Source organism: Paramisgurnus dabryanus, chromosome 13 (genome assembly GCF_030506205.2).
Source record: "Paramisgurnus dabryanus chromosome 13, PD_genome_1.1, whole genome shotgun sequence".
NCBI lineage: Eukaryota > Metazoa > Chordata > Actinopteri > Cypriniformes > Cobitidae > Paramisgurnus > Paramisgurnus dabryanus.
Genome location: NC_133349.1, coordinates 13,297,966 through 13,313,720, shown reverse-complemented (window position 1 = coordinate 13,313,720; position 15,755 = coordinate 13,297,966). Strand labels below are relative to the sequence as shown.

The following is a 15,755-nucleotide window of genomic DNA, read 5'->3' as shown; positions in this document are numbered from 1 at the left end:
CTTGGAACGAGCCACCCGCATTTTCGGCATTTTAACAGTTTAGCAGACAGACACTTCATTTGGCCAATCAGCATGCGAGTTACCTAACGACCGCCCAATCACACACACGTATAGATCTCAAGTGGGCGTTTCATCGAGAAGGGAAACACAAGAGATCGTAGATTTAAAGGAGAAACAGTACTAAGTTTTTAGTCCTGCATTTATAGTCAAACGAGATTTTATATTTGTTCACTCAATATTTTTTTCGTGTTTGATTATAGCGCGACAACTGTGCGCTAAAATCGTTCAGGTTACATTTTAAAGGGGTTGGGGAGGGGGGTTAACATGTCGATCCAGTACGAGGCACCGCTGGCTGACAGTTACGGGGTAGCGGACTCGTTCCCCAAAGACTTCGGATATGGAGAAGAGGAGGGCGACATCGAGGACGGCTCTACGTCCTCCGACAGCAAACCGAGGATCCTGCTGATGGGGTTGCGCAGGAGCGGAAAGTCGTCTATTCAGAAGGTTGGTGGAGGAAATGTGATTAGGACAGCTGACTAGCCGAACAAGTTAGCACCGGTGCAAAGTCCCGTAGCAACCGGGCAACATCACGCTCCTCGCTTCAGGATGCGTATGATAGATCTGCAAACACAGCCATTACTAACCCAAAGATGCTTGATAGCATGCAGGCCTAAGATACATCACATCAGTCTATTGGTCAAGAAAGACACGTCCTGTGTTCAGGTTGTGTAAGCTCTCATTTCATTAATGTGGCCCCTTGATGTCTTTTTCAAGTGCTTAACTTGATCATAGGCATCCACCACACCCTTTCATACAAGCAAACAACGTTGTTTATATCCAAGCTTTACATTATAAGTGACAATTTTCTAATATTTAGAAGTAGGTGATGTATTCGCCTAGTTTCGGTTTTAATTTTTTAATCAAAATACGTTATTATGTGAATTAAGGCTTGAGACAAAGTATAGCAAAAAATAAAGGTGAAGCTATAAAATGTCACCACAACACAATTGTTTAAGCCCCCTAAGATTTAATCATTGCCACCAGTAAGCCCCTCATAGGCAATGAGGCATATGAATAAGCTTTTGGATTTCGCAACCATTTTCTCTTGTTTTTTTAAAATGCTTTTAAATGCTCTGTCTTTACAATTAGGTGGTGTTTCATAAAATGTCCCCCAATGAGACCCTGTTTTTGGAGAGCACCAACAAGATCTACAAAGATGACATCTCCAGCAGCTCTTTTGTCAACTTTCAGATCTGGGACTTCCCTGGACAAGTCGACTTCTTTGACCCGACCTTTGATTATGAGATGATTTTTAGAGGAACCGGGGCCTTGATATTTGTCATCGATGCACAGGTGAAACAGGAAATACATAACCTTGGTGTTAATCTCTGTATACACCCATTTTTTGTACACACCTCATTTGAAAACACCTAATCGTTTTATGAAACATTTAAATTGTTTGTCAGCTATGCTAATTGTGGAATAGTTACAGTAGGGCTCTCTTTCTTCTTATTTATCTATCTTGATTCTTAAAAGTCTTATCGCAGCACTTCAGTGATTAATTTAGTTAGCAGTGTGTAAAACATTGCTTATTTCTGCTCATTTCGGTAGCTAAATGTATGCATCACAGTCATATGCCATGCCATCTTATGCCACACTGCATGTTTTCCTCTGTGTCACAGGATGACTATGTAGAGGCCCTTGGTCGGCTCCACCTAACCGTGTCACGGGCGTATAGGGTAAACCCAGAAATCAACTTTGAAGTGTTCATCCATAAAGTTGATGGCCTGTCTGATGACCATAAAATTGAGACCCAGAGGGACATACACCAGAGGGCTAATGATGACCTTGCAGATGCCAGTTTGGAGAAACTACATCTCAGGTAAACACATGGCATATTTGCATTTTTAAACCAGATTCTTCTTATTGACTTGCAAATAATGAATATTAATGCATGTATAATACTGATAGTACAGGATACATACAATGGATGTATAGATGCATGGTACATTATTTTGTATCCCTGTCGGTAAAATCAGGATTTTTTTTAACCATCAAAGTTTGATTTAAATCAGTGATTTCATATTGATTTTCATCTTTGTTGGCCTAATGGTGCATTCACACCAGACACGGAAGAGTCGGCAATTGCAAGTGATTTACATGTTAAGTCAAAGCAAAGATGCGAATAGGCATCCTGCGGCGTGAATGGCGCGGTGAGAATTGCGCGGAAGGCGTGCCGTGGAACACATGCTCGAATTGAGCGTTGTCGCTAGTTTTCACGCCGCTTTAACCAATCAGGAGCTTGCTCTAGCAGTGACGTGATTACAGGAAGCGAGCAGAGGCAGAAAAACCAAACAACAATGGAGGGCAATCATCATCGCTACACGACACATCTGTGTACTTTTACAGGAATTAAAATAATCTTGTTTGAAAGAAAGAGAGTGAGAAGGTCGAACAGTCTGGTAAGACTCAATTTGAGCTATATAAACCCTTCCCATGATTCAAATTTACGCGTAATTGACTAGAATTTTACGTGCGACTTTCACGCATGAATGAAGCAAGTAAACTCAAAATGTTCAAACGTCCAACTATGCGTGAATATCGCTTTTTGACGCCTCTTCCGCATTTGGTGTGAATGTACAATATTAAAAATATCAAGGTTATATATTTTCACAGAATGTTCTTAACATTATGTAGAAAACAGAAAATAAGAAAAAAAGACTTTAGCTGGGATTGCATTTCATTTCTTTTGTTTACATTTTGCAGAACATCTAAGTAATGTCAACATATGTAAAAAGATGTATAAGTATTTTTTATTTAAAAAAAAAAGAACGAGATTATGTTATTTATTAGTTGTTCATGCCAGGTAATGTTACAGAGAAAGACTCTTTCAGGGTTCTGGATAAATTAAGGCCTTTTCTTTAACTAGCTTATTTTATATTTGTAGAGAAAGATATAAGTGTCACTCATATAAAATAATAGGATAAATGGTGATGTTAAAAAGAGTTTTCCTGGAAGCAGTCATGTTAGTATTTCATGAGTTAAATATCTAAAATTATAGGCATTTTCAATATTAATTGGCTTATTAATATTTAAAAAGCTTTTAATTTAAAGCCCTTTTATGTGTGGTGCAAAACAAGACATTAGATAGTTTTACTGCTTTTTTCACTTAAGATGAATAATTACTTAGTCCTCTCTACTGTATCAGACACTAAAACAATGTTGTAAGTCATTCTGCTGGCTGGTTTAAATGTAAGTGAACATTTAAGGCATTATTCAAAAACAATTTACATTTTATATAAGTCATGCTTCACCAAACTGCTAATAGCTGAATAGAAAATGAAGATTATTTTACTAAAATTACTTTGGCTTTGGATATGTTGGGTAAGGTCACTTCAATGATAAAACGATTGCATTACTAGAAAGCCAAGTCTAGTATTACAGGGCCGTAAGACTAGCGATAACCATAACGGTAAAGTCGCCATGAAACGGAAGTATCAATTGCCAAATTTTCCCTGTGGTGACGTGTATCCAAGTAAAACCGGCCTCTGAAATGAAATAAGGAAGAGCTGGATTTGAATTTGTCCATCGAGATCTGATTGGATCATTTGAAGTTGGGTCGTGTTGCTAATTGCTAATCGCAGCGATATTCTCCCGGACCCCGCCCACCTGCCATACATTATGACCGGAAGTAAAGAGAGATTGTTTTTAGGAGATTATGAGGGCACATGAATTTTTAAAAATTAATGAAGCTCACAGATAAATCATTTGTAAAAAAAATACCACAATATTACAGAACAAATTACAGGTTTTTTTTATTTTACTTTCATTGCGAATTTAACTATACCAATAACTATATTAGCGTCCACACCACAAAACCATAATAATATCTTTGTTAATTCAGTACTTCAGGACTCTATAAGGCATGCTGAAGCCATGCTAGGGAGGAAATGACTTAGTTTTTCTTTAACTTTGTTTTGTGACATCAGTACAGTAAGCTTTGGTGGATGGAGGCTTGAGTGCTCAGTACCTCGTGAACAACAGCCAAGAGTGAATTCTAGCATGTTCTGCATACTGTCAGATTCCTCTGTGACCTTCGTTGCAGCACAAACCTGATAATATCAGTTGTGTTTTTCAACGCTTCAGACAATTGTTTTATGTTGGTTTGATATTGTTCAGAATTAACATAAATACATAAAAAATATTCTCAAAGAAACTGAATACAGTTTCTTAAACCTCGTTTAATAGCTTATTATATTTACAAATAAGACTTTCTGCAGGTAGAGAAGTTTGCATGAAGATATAAATAAATTCTATTAGTTTAATAAAGGTGGATAAAGGTGGAAGCAGAGGCTTCTGTCCAACGCTGCAGGGTTATTTCTGCCACTTCTTTTCTGGGAGGTTCTGTGATCTCAATGACATTGTGTTTGTTTGGCAGCAAATTTGTCTACATAAACATGATCACAAATAATGGGCTGCGTTTTCACTGCAGTGCCTGATGCTCGGGTCCAATGACACATCTTATGTATGGATGTTTATAGAGAAAATATTTTTGTATACAGTGTATGTGATTATTTTATGTACAAATGCAATGCAGTACCAGCTCTTGACAGTTCACACACACGCACGCACGTTCTGGTTTCCATGTTTTGTGGGGACATTCCATAGATGTAATGCATTTTATACTGTACCAAATTTGATTCCCTTCCTCTAACCCCAATCATCACAAAAAAACTTTCTTGTACCTTAGATTTTTTAGGAAACATCATTTTGTTTGATATTACCTTGTTTCCTCATGGGGACCTCAAAATGTCTAGCCTGGCTCCGCCCTTCTACGTGCTTCCGCTTAATTTTCATTTCGCTTCAGCAGTACGTCTGGGATGGCTCTGTAGAGTTTCGTTTTCTCCTCCAAGAATCTGCAGGACCAATCAGCGAACAGATGGGGGTGGCTAAGACGATGACGTTGAGGTCGTGCGTCAGTTTGAGTTGTAGTTCAGTAATGGCAGCGGAGAAAGACGTGAGAAAAGCTATTCGGTCCGTTGTTGCAAAACTGCAGAATATACACAAGTTAAAGCCGGAGCAAGAACCAGGTTTGCTAAGTTTTGTTTGTTTGATAACCGGTATTCTGACTTGTTGTTTCCGGACGGTTTTGGTGCATGATGTACGTCATGACCACACGTTAGCGATTGGCTTTGGCAGATCCTGAGTGACTCTGGGCAGATCCAATAGTTTTAAACTTCAACAATGGACCCTCCTTAACGGAAGTAATGGTTTGCAATGGAGCATGGCCAGACTCTCTGTACAAATGAAATGAATGTACGAGAGTCTGGTTGGACCAGGCTACAAAATGTCCCCACAAGGTCACAAATTTACTGTTATTCCTATCTTTGTGGGGACAGTTGGTACCCACAACTTGATAATTACCAGGTACACACACACAACCACACACACACACACACACACACACACACACACACACACACACACACACACACACACACACACACACACACACACACACACACACACACACACATATGCTTGTGAGGTTACATAACCAAAGAGTTTCTATATTTTTCCTATTTAAAACTTGAATCTTCTGTAGTTACATCATGTACTAAACCGACTGAAAATTAAAAGTTGCGATTTTTCTAGGCAGATATGACTACGAACTATACTCTCATTGTTCTTATGGGTTTTTTGTCCTCCACAGTTTTTATCTGACAAGTATCTATGATCACTCCATCTTCGAGGCATTCAGTAAAGTGGTGCAGAAGCTCATCCCTCAGCTTCCCACGCTGGAGAACCTTCTCAACATCTTCATATCTGTAAGTGAAGAGTTTCGTTGCAAAACCAGATAAATCCATTTTTTAACATTTTTGTCAAAACATGTTTATTATTATGGTATCATGTTATTGTGTTGTTTTATGGTGCTACTTAGCTGTATTTTTTAAGTTATGAAGGTTTAAATCAAAACAAACCAACTGCAGTTGAATTGATATTAATTGGAATGCACAACCAAAAAACGAGATTTCTGAACAATTAAAAAAACGGATTTATCTCGTTTTGAAACGAAACTCTTCAAGTGTATTTTTTAACTTCAGCCATCATTATAAAAATGTGTTTTCATAAGCTGGTAAGAAAATAGTTAATTGTGTATGGGAAATGGCTTTTTCCATCTCCCATGCAGCCATGCTCATGCATGTTTTATTACGCTCTTAGTACTGTAAGATCCTATATCGAACCCTGCAGGGCATTTTGTCATGCCTTCCTGTATGTGTGTTTCTCTGCAAATAGAATTCAGGGATTGAAAAGGCCTTCCTGTTTGACGTCGTCAGTAAGATTTACATCGCCACCGACAGCTCACCGGTGGACATGCAGTCCTATGAGCTCTGCTGTGACATGATCGATGTGGTCATTGACGTCTCCTGTATTTACGGGTGAGGTTTTGTATGGTATAGGTCTTCATATTGGAGCGCATACACTATATGGCCCAAAGAATATTAGATACTGAAACAACTCAAGCATAGAGCAAGGCAATCTCATTAGACAAGCATTTTTAGGCCGCACTCATATTATACCTAACCCACCTGAACTGTGACCAAACACGATTGTCCCCCTCCCTACTACCCCAGAAGCATGTACTCACACTGTACTTTGACTGATCCGGGCACGCTTTTGCCATGAGGATGCAATATATTTTTGTTGTTTTTTTTTTTTAGAAGAAAACCGCAAGTAATGCACTCTCTTAACACTGGAGCACAGCCTTTCTGTTTTTTTATTCTGGGTTGTTTGGTGCACAAAGACAAACATCCCTCTCATGTGCAATCTTATTGCTTAGTTAATCTGTCACGTGTGCAGCTCAAATATTCACTCATATTATACATAACCCACCCGAACTGTGCCCGAGCACAATTGTCCCCCTCCCTACTCCCCCAGAAGCATGCACTCACACTGTACTTTGACTGATCCGGGCACGCTTTTGCCATGAGGATGCGAATATTTTTTTTTTTTTTAGAAGTAATGCACTCTCTTAACACTGGAGCCCAGCATTTCTGTTTTTTTATTCCGGGTTGTTTGGTGCGCAAAGATCCCTCTCATGTGCAATCTTATTGCTTAGTTAATCTGTCACGTGTGCAGCTCAAATATTCACACATCAGAAGGTTTTTACGAAGGCAGATAAATGTGAGTGGTCGCGCTATTGACGTTTCTCTTTTTGAACCGTGCCCGAGCCCACTTCTGTGATTTACCAAACCGTGCCCAGTGCATGGCACAGAATGATCACACTAGTAAAATGAACCAGGCTTGGGCGCAGTTTGATTGGCATAATGTGAGTGCGCCTTCACTGTGAGGCAGGCATTTTATGTTTCATCGTGATAATATGTCTGTGTACAAAGTGAGGTCCATTTACATAGTAAAGTAGTCAATGCATGTGTGTATTAAGCATTATGTAGTTTTTTTTTCTCTATTGGCATGAATTGGCATGTTTCTATTATGCAGTTTCTTAAATTGTGTGTGTTTTGACTCCAGTTTAAAGGAGGATGGCAGCGGCAGTGCATATGACAAGGAGTCTTTGGCCATCATCAAACTCAATAACACCACAGTGCTCTACCTGAAAGAGGTCACAAAGTTCCTTGCTCTAGTCTGCATACTGAGAGAGGAGAGCTTTGAACGGAAAGGTAGACGACAGTATTTTTGTTATGCTTCATGCATTCATTGTAGGTTTTAAAGAATGCTTTGTGTCCAAAAATCATCAACAAAAAGTATCACTTTTATAAGAATTATTTCTTCATTGCCAGATGCAGTTCTGTTTTCTAATTGGTTATTTAACATTTTTGTGCCACAGGACTGATAGACTACAATTTCCACTGTTTCCGGAAAGCCATTCACGAGGTGTTCGAAGTGGGTGTGTCCACCCCAAGAACAAGCAACCAGCCAGATGGCACTCCTCTGAAGACTGTTGCCTTAAATGGCACCCCCTAGGAGCACTGTGTAGATGGATGGAGATTAAGTAAATGAGAGTGTAGAGTCGATGGGTAAGGTTAAAAAACAAAGAGAGAGAGAGAGAGACTACAGGATGGGATGCATACTGAGGCGGGTGACTGCAATTACTGCTCCCAAAAGCTTCAAAAGCAAAGCAGAAGTCCTGAAATTCACTGGGGAAAAAAAACTTGCTGCAGTGGGCGGGGCTGATGCTGAAATATAACATGGATATGCAAATGCAAAGCAACAGAAGGATGTAAGGGAATGGGCACAAAAATGTGGATCATTGTTTGTGTTACTTAAAGGCATTAACAAACTGTTCCTCAAGAAGAAAATAAAAGACTGTAAACAAGTTACGCAGTGCAAGTCACTGGAAATAAAGCACAGCTAGAAACCCCCTTCACTCTGTCAGGCTGGACTAATGCTGTATGATATGCTGCTAACACAGTAGCCAAGTTTAAAAATGCGTACCTGTTTAGTCCTCAACAAGTGAATGTGGCAGATGTCTGTGAAATTTGTGGTACACCTAACTGAAGTAAGCTTTGGTTGAGTGTACCCATTAACTTCTCAAGCCTTATGTAGAGGAGGCCTGTCTGATGCAAATCTCTTGCACACACATACACAAGCGGTCACCCATACTGCCCCAGGTTTACTAGAAAGAGGGAAAAAAAAGGGATTTGAGTGTGGCTTTGAGTTTGTGGAGACTGCGTGTGATGTGGGTGTGTGTTGGAGAGAGTGGTGTATCTACATGTACGTGTCTACAGGTTTAGGGTCCACATGGAGACTGAGAAGGTCGTTCCATTTGACCTCCTGGAACACTGTGATCGCGTTTACCTCAGTGGATGTGAGGGATCCTACCTAAACTCAACCTGCTATGCTGTTCAGTACTGTTGCCCTCTGGTTATATAGTAGGCTATCTTCTGTGGCATGTAGCTCATGCGATTAAAGGACATTGTGAGATTAACCTATTACTTACATTCCGGTTTTGAGGTGCCAAGACTCACATTAACTTGCATTATAACTCGCTAATCGTCACCTTCACTGTTCCATTTACCAATCAGCATGCTTTGGAGAAAGTCTGCTGTAAATGAAAGGTAAAGATGGCTGAAATTACATTAAATCCATTAATTCCATTCCAAGCATGTCTATAGAGATACTTCATGTTGTCTTGCAATCAGCTCAACCTTTCTAGTTTTGTTTAATGGGATATGCACTACATAAACAAGAAAACGCAAGCAAATCAAGTTTGCTCGTGATTCTTGTTTCTCAGACTACATGTAGGGGAAATTATGTTGCATTTTGCCAAATTGTTACCATTCACAAAAAATAAAACGTGTACAAACACAGGAAACTTGTTTTTTTGTGTCATTTGATTTGTTCACACACTGGAAATGGAGAGATTTGAAACTTAATAGGTAATTGCATGTAACAGAAAGTCTGTCATCAGCATTTACTCACATTCAAGTTGTTCCAACAAGATAATCTTAACATATGAACACATCTTTTATTAAGTCTTTAATTTGTTTTTTTTGTTTTTCTACCATATGCATTTAGACTTCAAAATTCATAAAAGATGTATAAGTTGTGTTCAGCTGTGAAGATAATTTTGTTGGACAAAACAAGAGCCATAAACTTTTGTTAAGTTTTAAGTTTATTTATTTTTTGCAGTAATCCAAAAGTCAGAAGGAAATAGATATTGGCTTTTAGAGAGGGAACCAGTGTCAAGCAAACTTCAGTTGGCCTACAAAAATACGTCATCCATGGCACTTTGTTGAAAAAAGGAAGGACATTTTACCCGCGAAATCCGACCCGACATCTCAATGGATGAGTCATTATTAAAAACTTTGCCGTTATGAACTGTGGTAAGGTAAGGAGATATTTTATTTTAAACACAGATGGTTTATGTTCTTTTCTTTCTCGATTGTTGTGTAACTATTTTAAGATTGCGGTTTTAAATATTCTTGAATGTAACCCGAGATATTGGTTACGAAGAAAATATTTTGAGATATCACACTTGTGTAACGTTACTTCAGTCCATACCTTGCGAAATAACCAAGGTTTTACTACAGTTAAAAAAAGAAACTTTGTTACTGTAGTAAAACCATGGTTTTGCTAATAGTAATCAATACACCAAAAACCCCAAACATGTTTACTACACTTTTACCACAAAAACATGGTTAATTTTTGCAAGGGATGTCTGTCATTAAAGCATAGCCAATAGGACAGACTAATAAACGTATGCCTGGTTCCCAGACAAGGCTTTAAACCTAGTCTCAGACTAAAAGTTTGGTTTAAAATGTAAAATTTGATGTAATGACTTCTTATATACCAGTGTCATTGTTTTATTGAAATGTTTTTTAAGGCACGCTTGAGACATAAAAGCTTCTTCAATGCCATACTTTTTCTAAGGCCTAGCTTAATTTAAGCACTGTATGTAAAATTAGGCTGATCTTATGTAATGTTTGTGAAGAAAAACTGGGCTGAAGAAAATGGACAGCTAAGGTATAAATATGTCTAAGCGAAACGACACATTTACTTTTAACTGAAGGGGGCGCCAAAGTACTAAAAACTATCACAAAAGATAAAAATATTCAATAAAATCACATTCTCATGTCGGTGAGGTAAGTCATACTTTGAGCAAAGTCGAAGGCGTTTGAAACATTTTACCTTGTTGGTTTATTCCTTATATTTTCTCCACTGTAGGTCCAATATGAACAAGTGCTAAAAGCCTCATTAAACAATTGAGGCGATCACTGTCTACAGCACTTTAAATACCGCTCTAATAATAATTGAGGAGATCTTTCTATTTTTCATTCTTTTAAGTGTTGAAGGCGTAATTCAATTTTATGAGTTGCACTATTATGGCACCCATTACTCGAGCAGTCTTGTTAAATATGAACGTGTAGGACGCCAATAAAAACAGATACGCCTCGCAGCAACTGTCACGACTCATTATGAGAGCCCCACATCAACACAATCTACAGGCAATAAAACACTGACAGAATTCTGTACACTTCATTAAGCTTCTAATTTCTTGTAAAAATGTTGCATTAATCCTTTAAATGGCTATTGGCCTGCTGTAATGTAGAAATATGTGTTAAACAAGCAACTCTATACTGTCACAAACTTTTAAGTGCATAATTCTTTTGGGATTTAGAGGTTTATTGACAGTTGAAAAAAGGAAAAGTTAAATCAAGCCTATCCACTATTTTCTACCATTTGAAATGCTTGACAATTACAGCTTTTATCTACAAGGCATGGCTTGTACAAATTCATTATAGTAATCCCCTATTGCCTTATAGCTGTTCCCTGCTGAAAAAACCAGCTAAAACCAGCTTAAGCTGGTCAAGCTGGTTTTAGCTGGTCTCCCAGCCTGGATGTTTCATGCTGGTTTAAGAGGGGTTTTGGTGACTTTTTTAGCTGGTCAGGCTGGTTTTAGCTGGTCAGGCTGGTCTTAGCTGGTCAGGATGGCTGGTCTTAGTTGGTCAGGCTGGTTTTAGTTGGTCAGGCTGGTTTTAGCTGGTCAGGCTTGTTTAAGCTGGTCTTAGCTGGTTGGGTGGCTGGTCTTAGCTGGTCAGGCTGGTTTTAGCTGGTTTAAGATGGCCAGGCTGCTTTAAGCTGGTCTTAGCTGGTTTTAGCTGGTCGGGTGGCTGGTCTTAGCTGGTCAGGCTGGTTTAAGCTGGTCAAGCTGGTTTTAGATGGACAGACTGGTTTTAGCTGGTCAGGCTGGTCTTAGCTGGCCAGGCTGGTTTTAGCTGGATTAAGCTGGCCAGGCTGCTTTAAGCTGGTCTTAGCTGGTTTTAGCTGGTCGGGTGGCTGGTCTTAGCTGGTCAGGCTGGTTTAAGCTGGTCAAGCTGGTTTAAGATGGACAGGCTGGTCTAAACTGGCCAGGCTGGTTTTAGCTGGTTTAAGCTGGTCTTAGCTGTCCAGGCTGGTTTTAGCTGGTTTAGGCTGGTCTTAGATTCTCGGCCGGCATTTCAACGTTGAATCAACGTCAGGGACCAACGTTGCATCAATGTTGAATTACCTTTTGGTTTTGCAAAAGTGGATCAAAGTTGACTTCACAACGTTGTTTCAATGTTGATTTCACAACATTTCAATGTTGTTTCAACATCACACTTTCAACAAAGGTGAATCAAGGTTGATATCGCGACGCAGTTTTAACACACTTTTTAACACTAAATATAGATTTTTACATTACATTTTAATACTCACCAAATGATTTGCTGTACATATCATGTTTTAGTGTAATTATTACAAGAATGCAATTTGCTGCTCATTACCTACAGTACAACCCCATCCATAAAACTAAACACCTAAAGTAGGTAAAGTTTGTGAATGATGGCATGTGCCTACCCTTTCTAAATAAACATAAAAGCAGCTGTTAAAATTGATCTTTTATAGATAAAAACAAATTCTTTCAAACAGTTAGGTTTCCAGTTAGTAGTGCAGAAGTGGAATATTCCAAATACAGAATAAAAACATAAAATATGAAAACAAAATAATATTTTAAAGTAATTTTATTCATCTGAATAGAAAAAAATATTCTAGGAAAACTGCAAATAAGAATTTTGTTGTAGGTTTAGCTCACAGTCTTCTTATGGCCACCACCACCCATCTATTCTGGCTCATACTGTACTTAAAACCTGATGACAGCATCTAAAGAGAAAACAAAAGTCATTTTCAAAAAATGATGCATTTTTAGCCCATGTATAAAAAAAATCTTGTTATTGCACATCAGGGTGTGTGTGTGTTCTTTAATAGTCTGTCTAGAAACATTGCATAGCCATCTGATGAAGGAAGAAAGCTTTTGTGTTTACAAAGGTGACAATAAGCCTCAATCAAGATCACCTACAGTGCATTCAGAAAGTATTCAGGGTAGACCCCTTTCACATTTAAATTTTAAGGTGGTTGCATGATACTGTAATTGTTTAGATATTTTCCTCATAAATCTACAATACATACCCCATGACAAAGTAAAAACTGAATTTTAGAAACTTCTGCAAATGTATGAAAAAAGAAAACTGCAATATTATATTTACATTATACATATTCAGATCATTTGCATCAATATCTGCAGTTTAGCTCAGCTGCCTCCAATTTCTCTTGATGGTTGCTGATGGGTTCGCATAAAGACATGAAGATATTTTAAGGAATGTCTGTAACCAAACTGACCGGAAAGCACCATTGACTTCCATAATAGGCTAAAAGAATACTATAGAAGTGAATGGTGCTTCTGATCGCTTTGGTTACAAATGAATCCAGGAGTTGCAAAGATTGCTACTTCAAAAGGTGCTTCAACTAAGTACTGAGTAAAGGGTCGGAATACTTGGGTCATATCAATATTAACCCCCCCCCAAAGAGATGCTGAACAGAGCAAACATTGACTGGTTGCTTTACGTGTGGGTCAAACAGCCTTTTGTGCAGTCACTTACCAATAAAAGCTAAGATGGACTCCAGACCTTCTGGACTGTCTGTGAGAGACTTCAAACTCGCCCAGACCAACAAGGCATCTTGTTAGCAGACATCCCGACCTGATAAAAAAAAATTGATTAGGAGATGTTCTGGTCCTATTTTTAATATATGTTTTACAAACTTACCACAGGTGATCTGGCAAAGCAAAGACTTCCCAAATCTCCTCTTCAGGCTCATCTTAGCTATCATTGCATTTGATAAAGTTCAGAAAAAGAAAAACATATTTCATTAGTATACAATCATAAATGTAATGTTTTGGTTAGAAATACAAAAAACTGTGGCCCAAGTACAACTTTGAAAGAAATAAAGAATGTTTAAATTTTTTGTCATGGTACACTGTCACTTCATTACTTTTTGAGTGGTACAGATTTGGGCATCTGGAAAGACAAATGACTTCACCTCTGTGTATTTTATCACACTTCTTCAAATTGCATGGTAATCTGCCTCCAATATAAAACACATAATAAAATAAAAAACAAGTCATGGCCCCTTTTCAAAAGAAAATATAAATTGTGAAATACAAAACACTGCATCTTAGTTATTATGATTAGTAGAATTTGATCTGAATACAAAACAAATACTAAATGCATTGTAATGTTGTAGGGGAGATGCTTCAAAAATAAATAGTAAATTATTGATTTCTATTACAAAATGCTAGCTTGGTGGTGCTTTACAATGGTGGGTGGTAGCTCATGGACATAGCCATCATTTAAAAAATTATGATTAAAACCATAATACATAAAGATGCTGTTATGTACACCACCACAAAGACCAATTTTATATGTCAATATGAAGCCTCTCTAAAACCTGCATCAACATCCACTCTGAACTATGAATTAACTTGTGTCTTTGTCTATTGAAAACAAAGGGTTTGAAATATGTAAGCCTACATACTGTAGAAGGAATAGTGACATACAAAAGAAATGAATTGCTGTGCTGAACAATAATTGTTGTATCCTAAATTATTTTCTTATATTTTCCTAATGACAATGATAAACCAGATATGCACTTTTTGAGCACTTATGTTTTGGATGCAAATATAAACACAAAGTAATACTTACTCTTCAGCCAATGGAAAACATCAAAACACAACAAGAAAATGACCTGTAAAGAAAAGTGAACATAAATATACAATAGTTATTAACTTAATCCAGAATTGATGGCTTCGGTTTAAATTCTTAACCGTTTTAACAGGCTACTGTAAACTGTGTGCCCGTACTGTAAGTTAAATAACCTTACATTTACGCGTCAAACCCTACATTGAAATAACTTGCGTTATAATTATCTAAACAATGTCAAATAAATTTGAATAACGAGGATAACACATTTTTATAGAAGGTAAAGACAAATAAAAGATCTGCATACATTAGCTCAGATGCGTCACGAGCTCAGTCAAACAACTGCATCAACAGTCAACATTAAAGTTCAGAATATTTTAGTCATATCGAATTAACTGTTACTAAAAACAAAATAAACATAACTGTGAACTGATTTTAATGACTTAATCAGGAATTAATGAAAACTTACCTTAGAATTTGCCATAGAAATGAAAACTGTCGTCGGAGGTAAACGGTTAAAATCCACTTTGAACTCACGAGGACGGAGGCGCGCCCCCGCAAATACGTGTGCTCGACTTCTTGCTGCGCTGACAGGTTGATAACGTCAATGTACCGCGAGAGTGTAATTTCTTGACTCGCTCTCGCGATACATTGACGTCATCAACGTATGATGTCTGTTCTAGCAGCGCTGCATGAAGTCGAACATGACTAATAACCATAGCTAATAACACATAACAAAAGACAACATGTTAAAAAAACAATAAAGATGGTAAAAAAAGATGTCCCACGTCCAGACTGAACTGAAAATTAGAACTTGTATTACAATAAATATTTCTTGTATTAAAATAAACAGAAATATTGTGCTTTTAAAACATAGCTTTTTGGATCTTCACCCGGGGGTGGGTTCAATTATTTCATAAGCATGCCTGCACATTTTGTTCTAAATGGACAGAGCTTTATAAAAAAATAAAAATAAAAATATGGTTTTATTATAATAAAAGTGTAGTAACTTGTTTTTGATTTAACAACAAACATCAAAAGAAAATTATCTGCTAAGATAACAACCAATGATAATTCGGGGGCCCATTTGGGATGTGGTGTGAGTTTGCCCTGCCCACACTGTCCCACAGTATACCCCACAGTGGGCCCGCATGGGCATGTTTTGCTTACAAAAGGCTGAGGGACCTGTCTGTGGCACCGTAAAGAAAGCCGATAAAAGGTTGGATGTTATTATATTAT

At 37.9% G+C, this 15,755-nt stretch overlaps 1 protein-coding gene and 1 long non-coding RNA gene across 2 annotated transcripts; one reads left to right on the top strand and one right to left on the bottom strand.

Annotated features, from left to right (window-relative positions):
- The first annotated feature begins 138 nt into the window (after positions 1-138).
- rragca (Ras-related GTP binding Ca) lies at positions 139-9,214 on the top strand. Its single transcript, XM_065298374.2, has 7 exons — positions 139-504; positions 1,150-1,353; positions 1,683-1,882; positions 5,714-5,828; positions 6,298-6,440; positions 7,531-7,679; positions 7,847-9,214. The coding sequence occupies exons 1-7, from the start codon at positions 325-327 to the stop codon at positions 7,981-7,983; spliced, it is 1,128 nt and encodes a 375-aa protein (XP_065154446.1). The 5' UTR covers positions 139-324; the 3' UTR covers positions 7,984-9,214.
- A 2,975-nt stretch (positions 9,215-12,189) lies between these two features.
- Positions 12,190-15,071, bottom strand: LOC141280020 (uncharacterized). The gene is made up of 5 exons (XR_012334826.1): positions 14,986-15,071; positions 14,520-14,562; positions 13,584-13,640; positions 13,419-13,517; positions 12,190-12,642 (listed from the first exon to the last, which is right to left on the bottom strand). It is a non-coding gene; the product is annotated as an uncharacterized lncRNA (long non-coding RNA).
- Positions 15,072-15,755: the final 684 nt, after the last annotated feature.

Excerpts from the sequence above, each read along its gene's own strand:
- rragca (XM_065298374.2), top strand. The coding sequence starts at position 325 with ATGTCGATCCAGTACGAGGCACCGCTGGCTGACAGTTACGGGGTAGCG. Across the intron at positions 1,354-1,682 it reads TATTTGTCATCGATGCACAG|GATGACTATGTAGAGGCCCT; the intron begins GTGAAACAGGAA and ends TCTGTGTCACAG. Across the intron at positions 6,441-7,530 it reads GACGTCTCCTGTATTTACGG|TTTAAAGGAGGATGGCAGCG; the intron begins GTGAGGTTTTGT and ends TTTTGACTCCAG.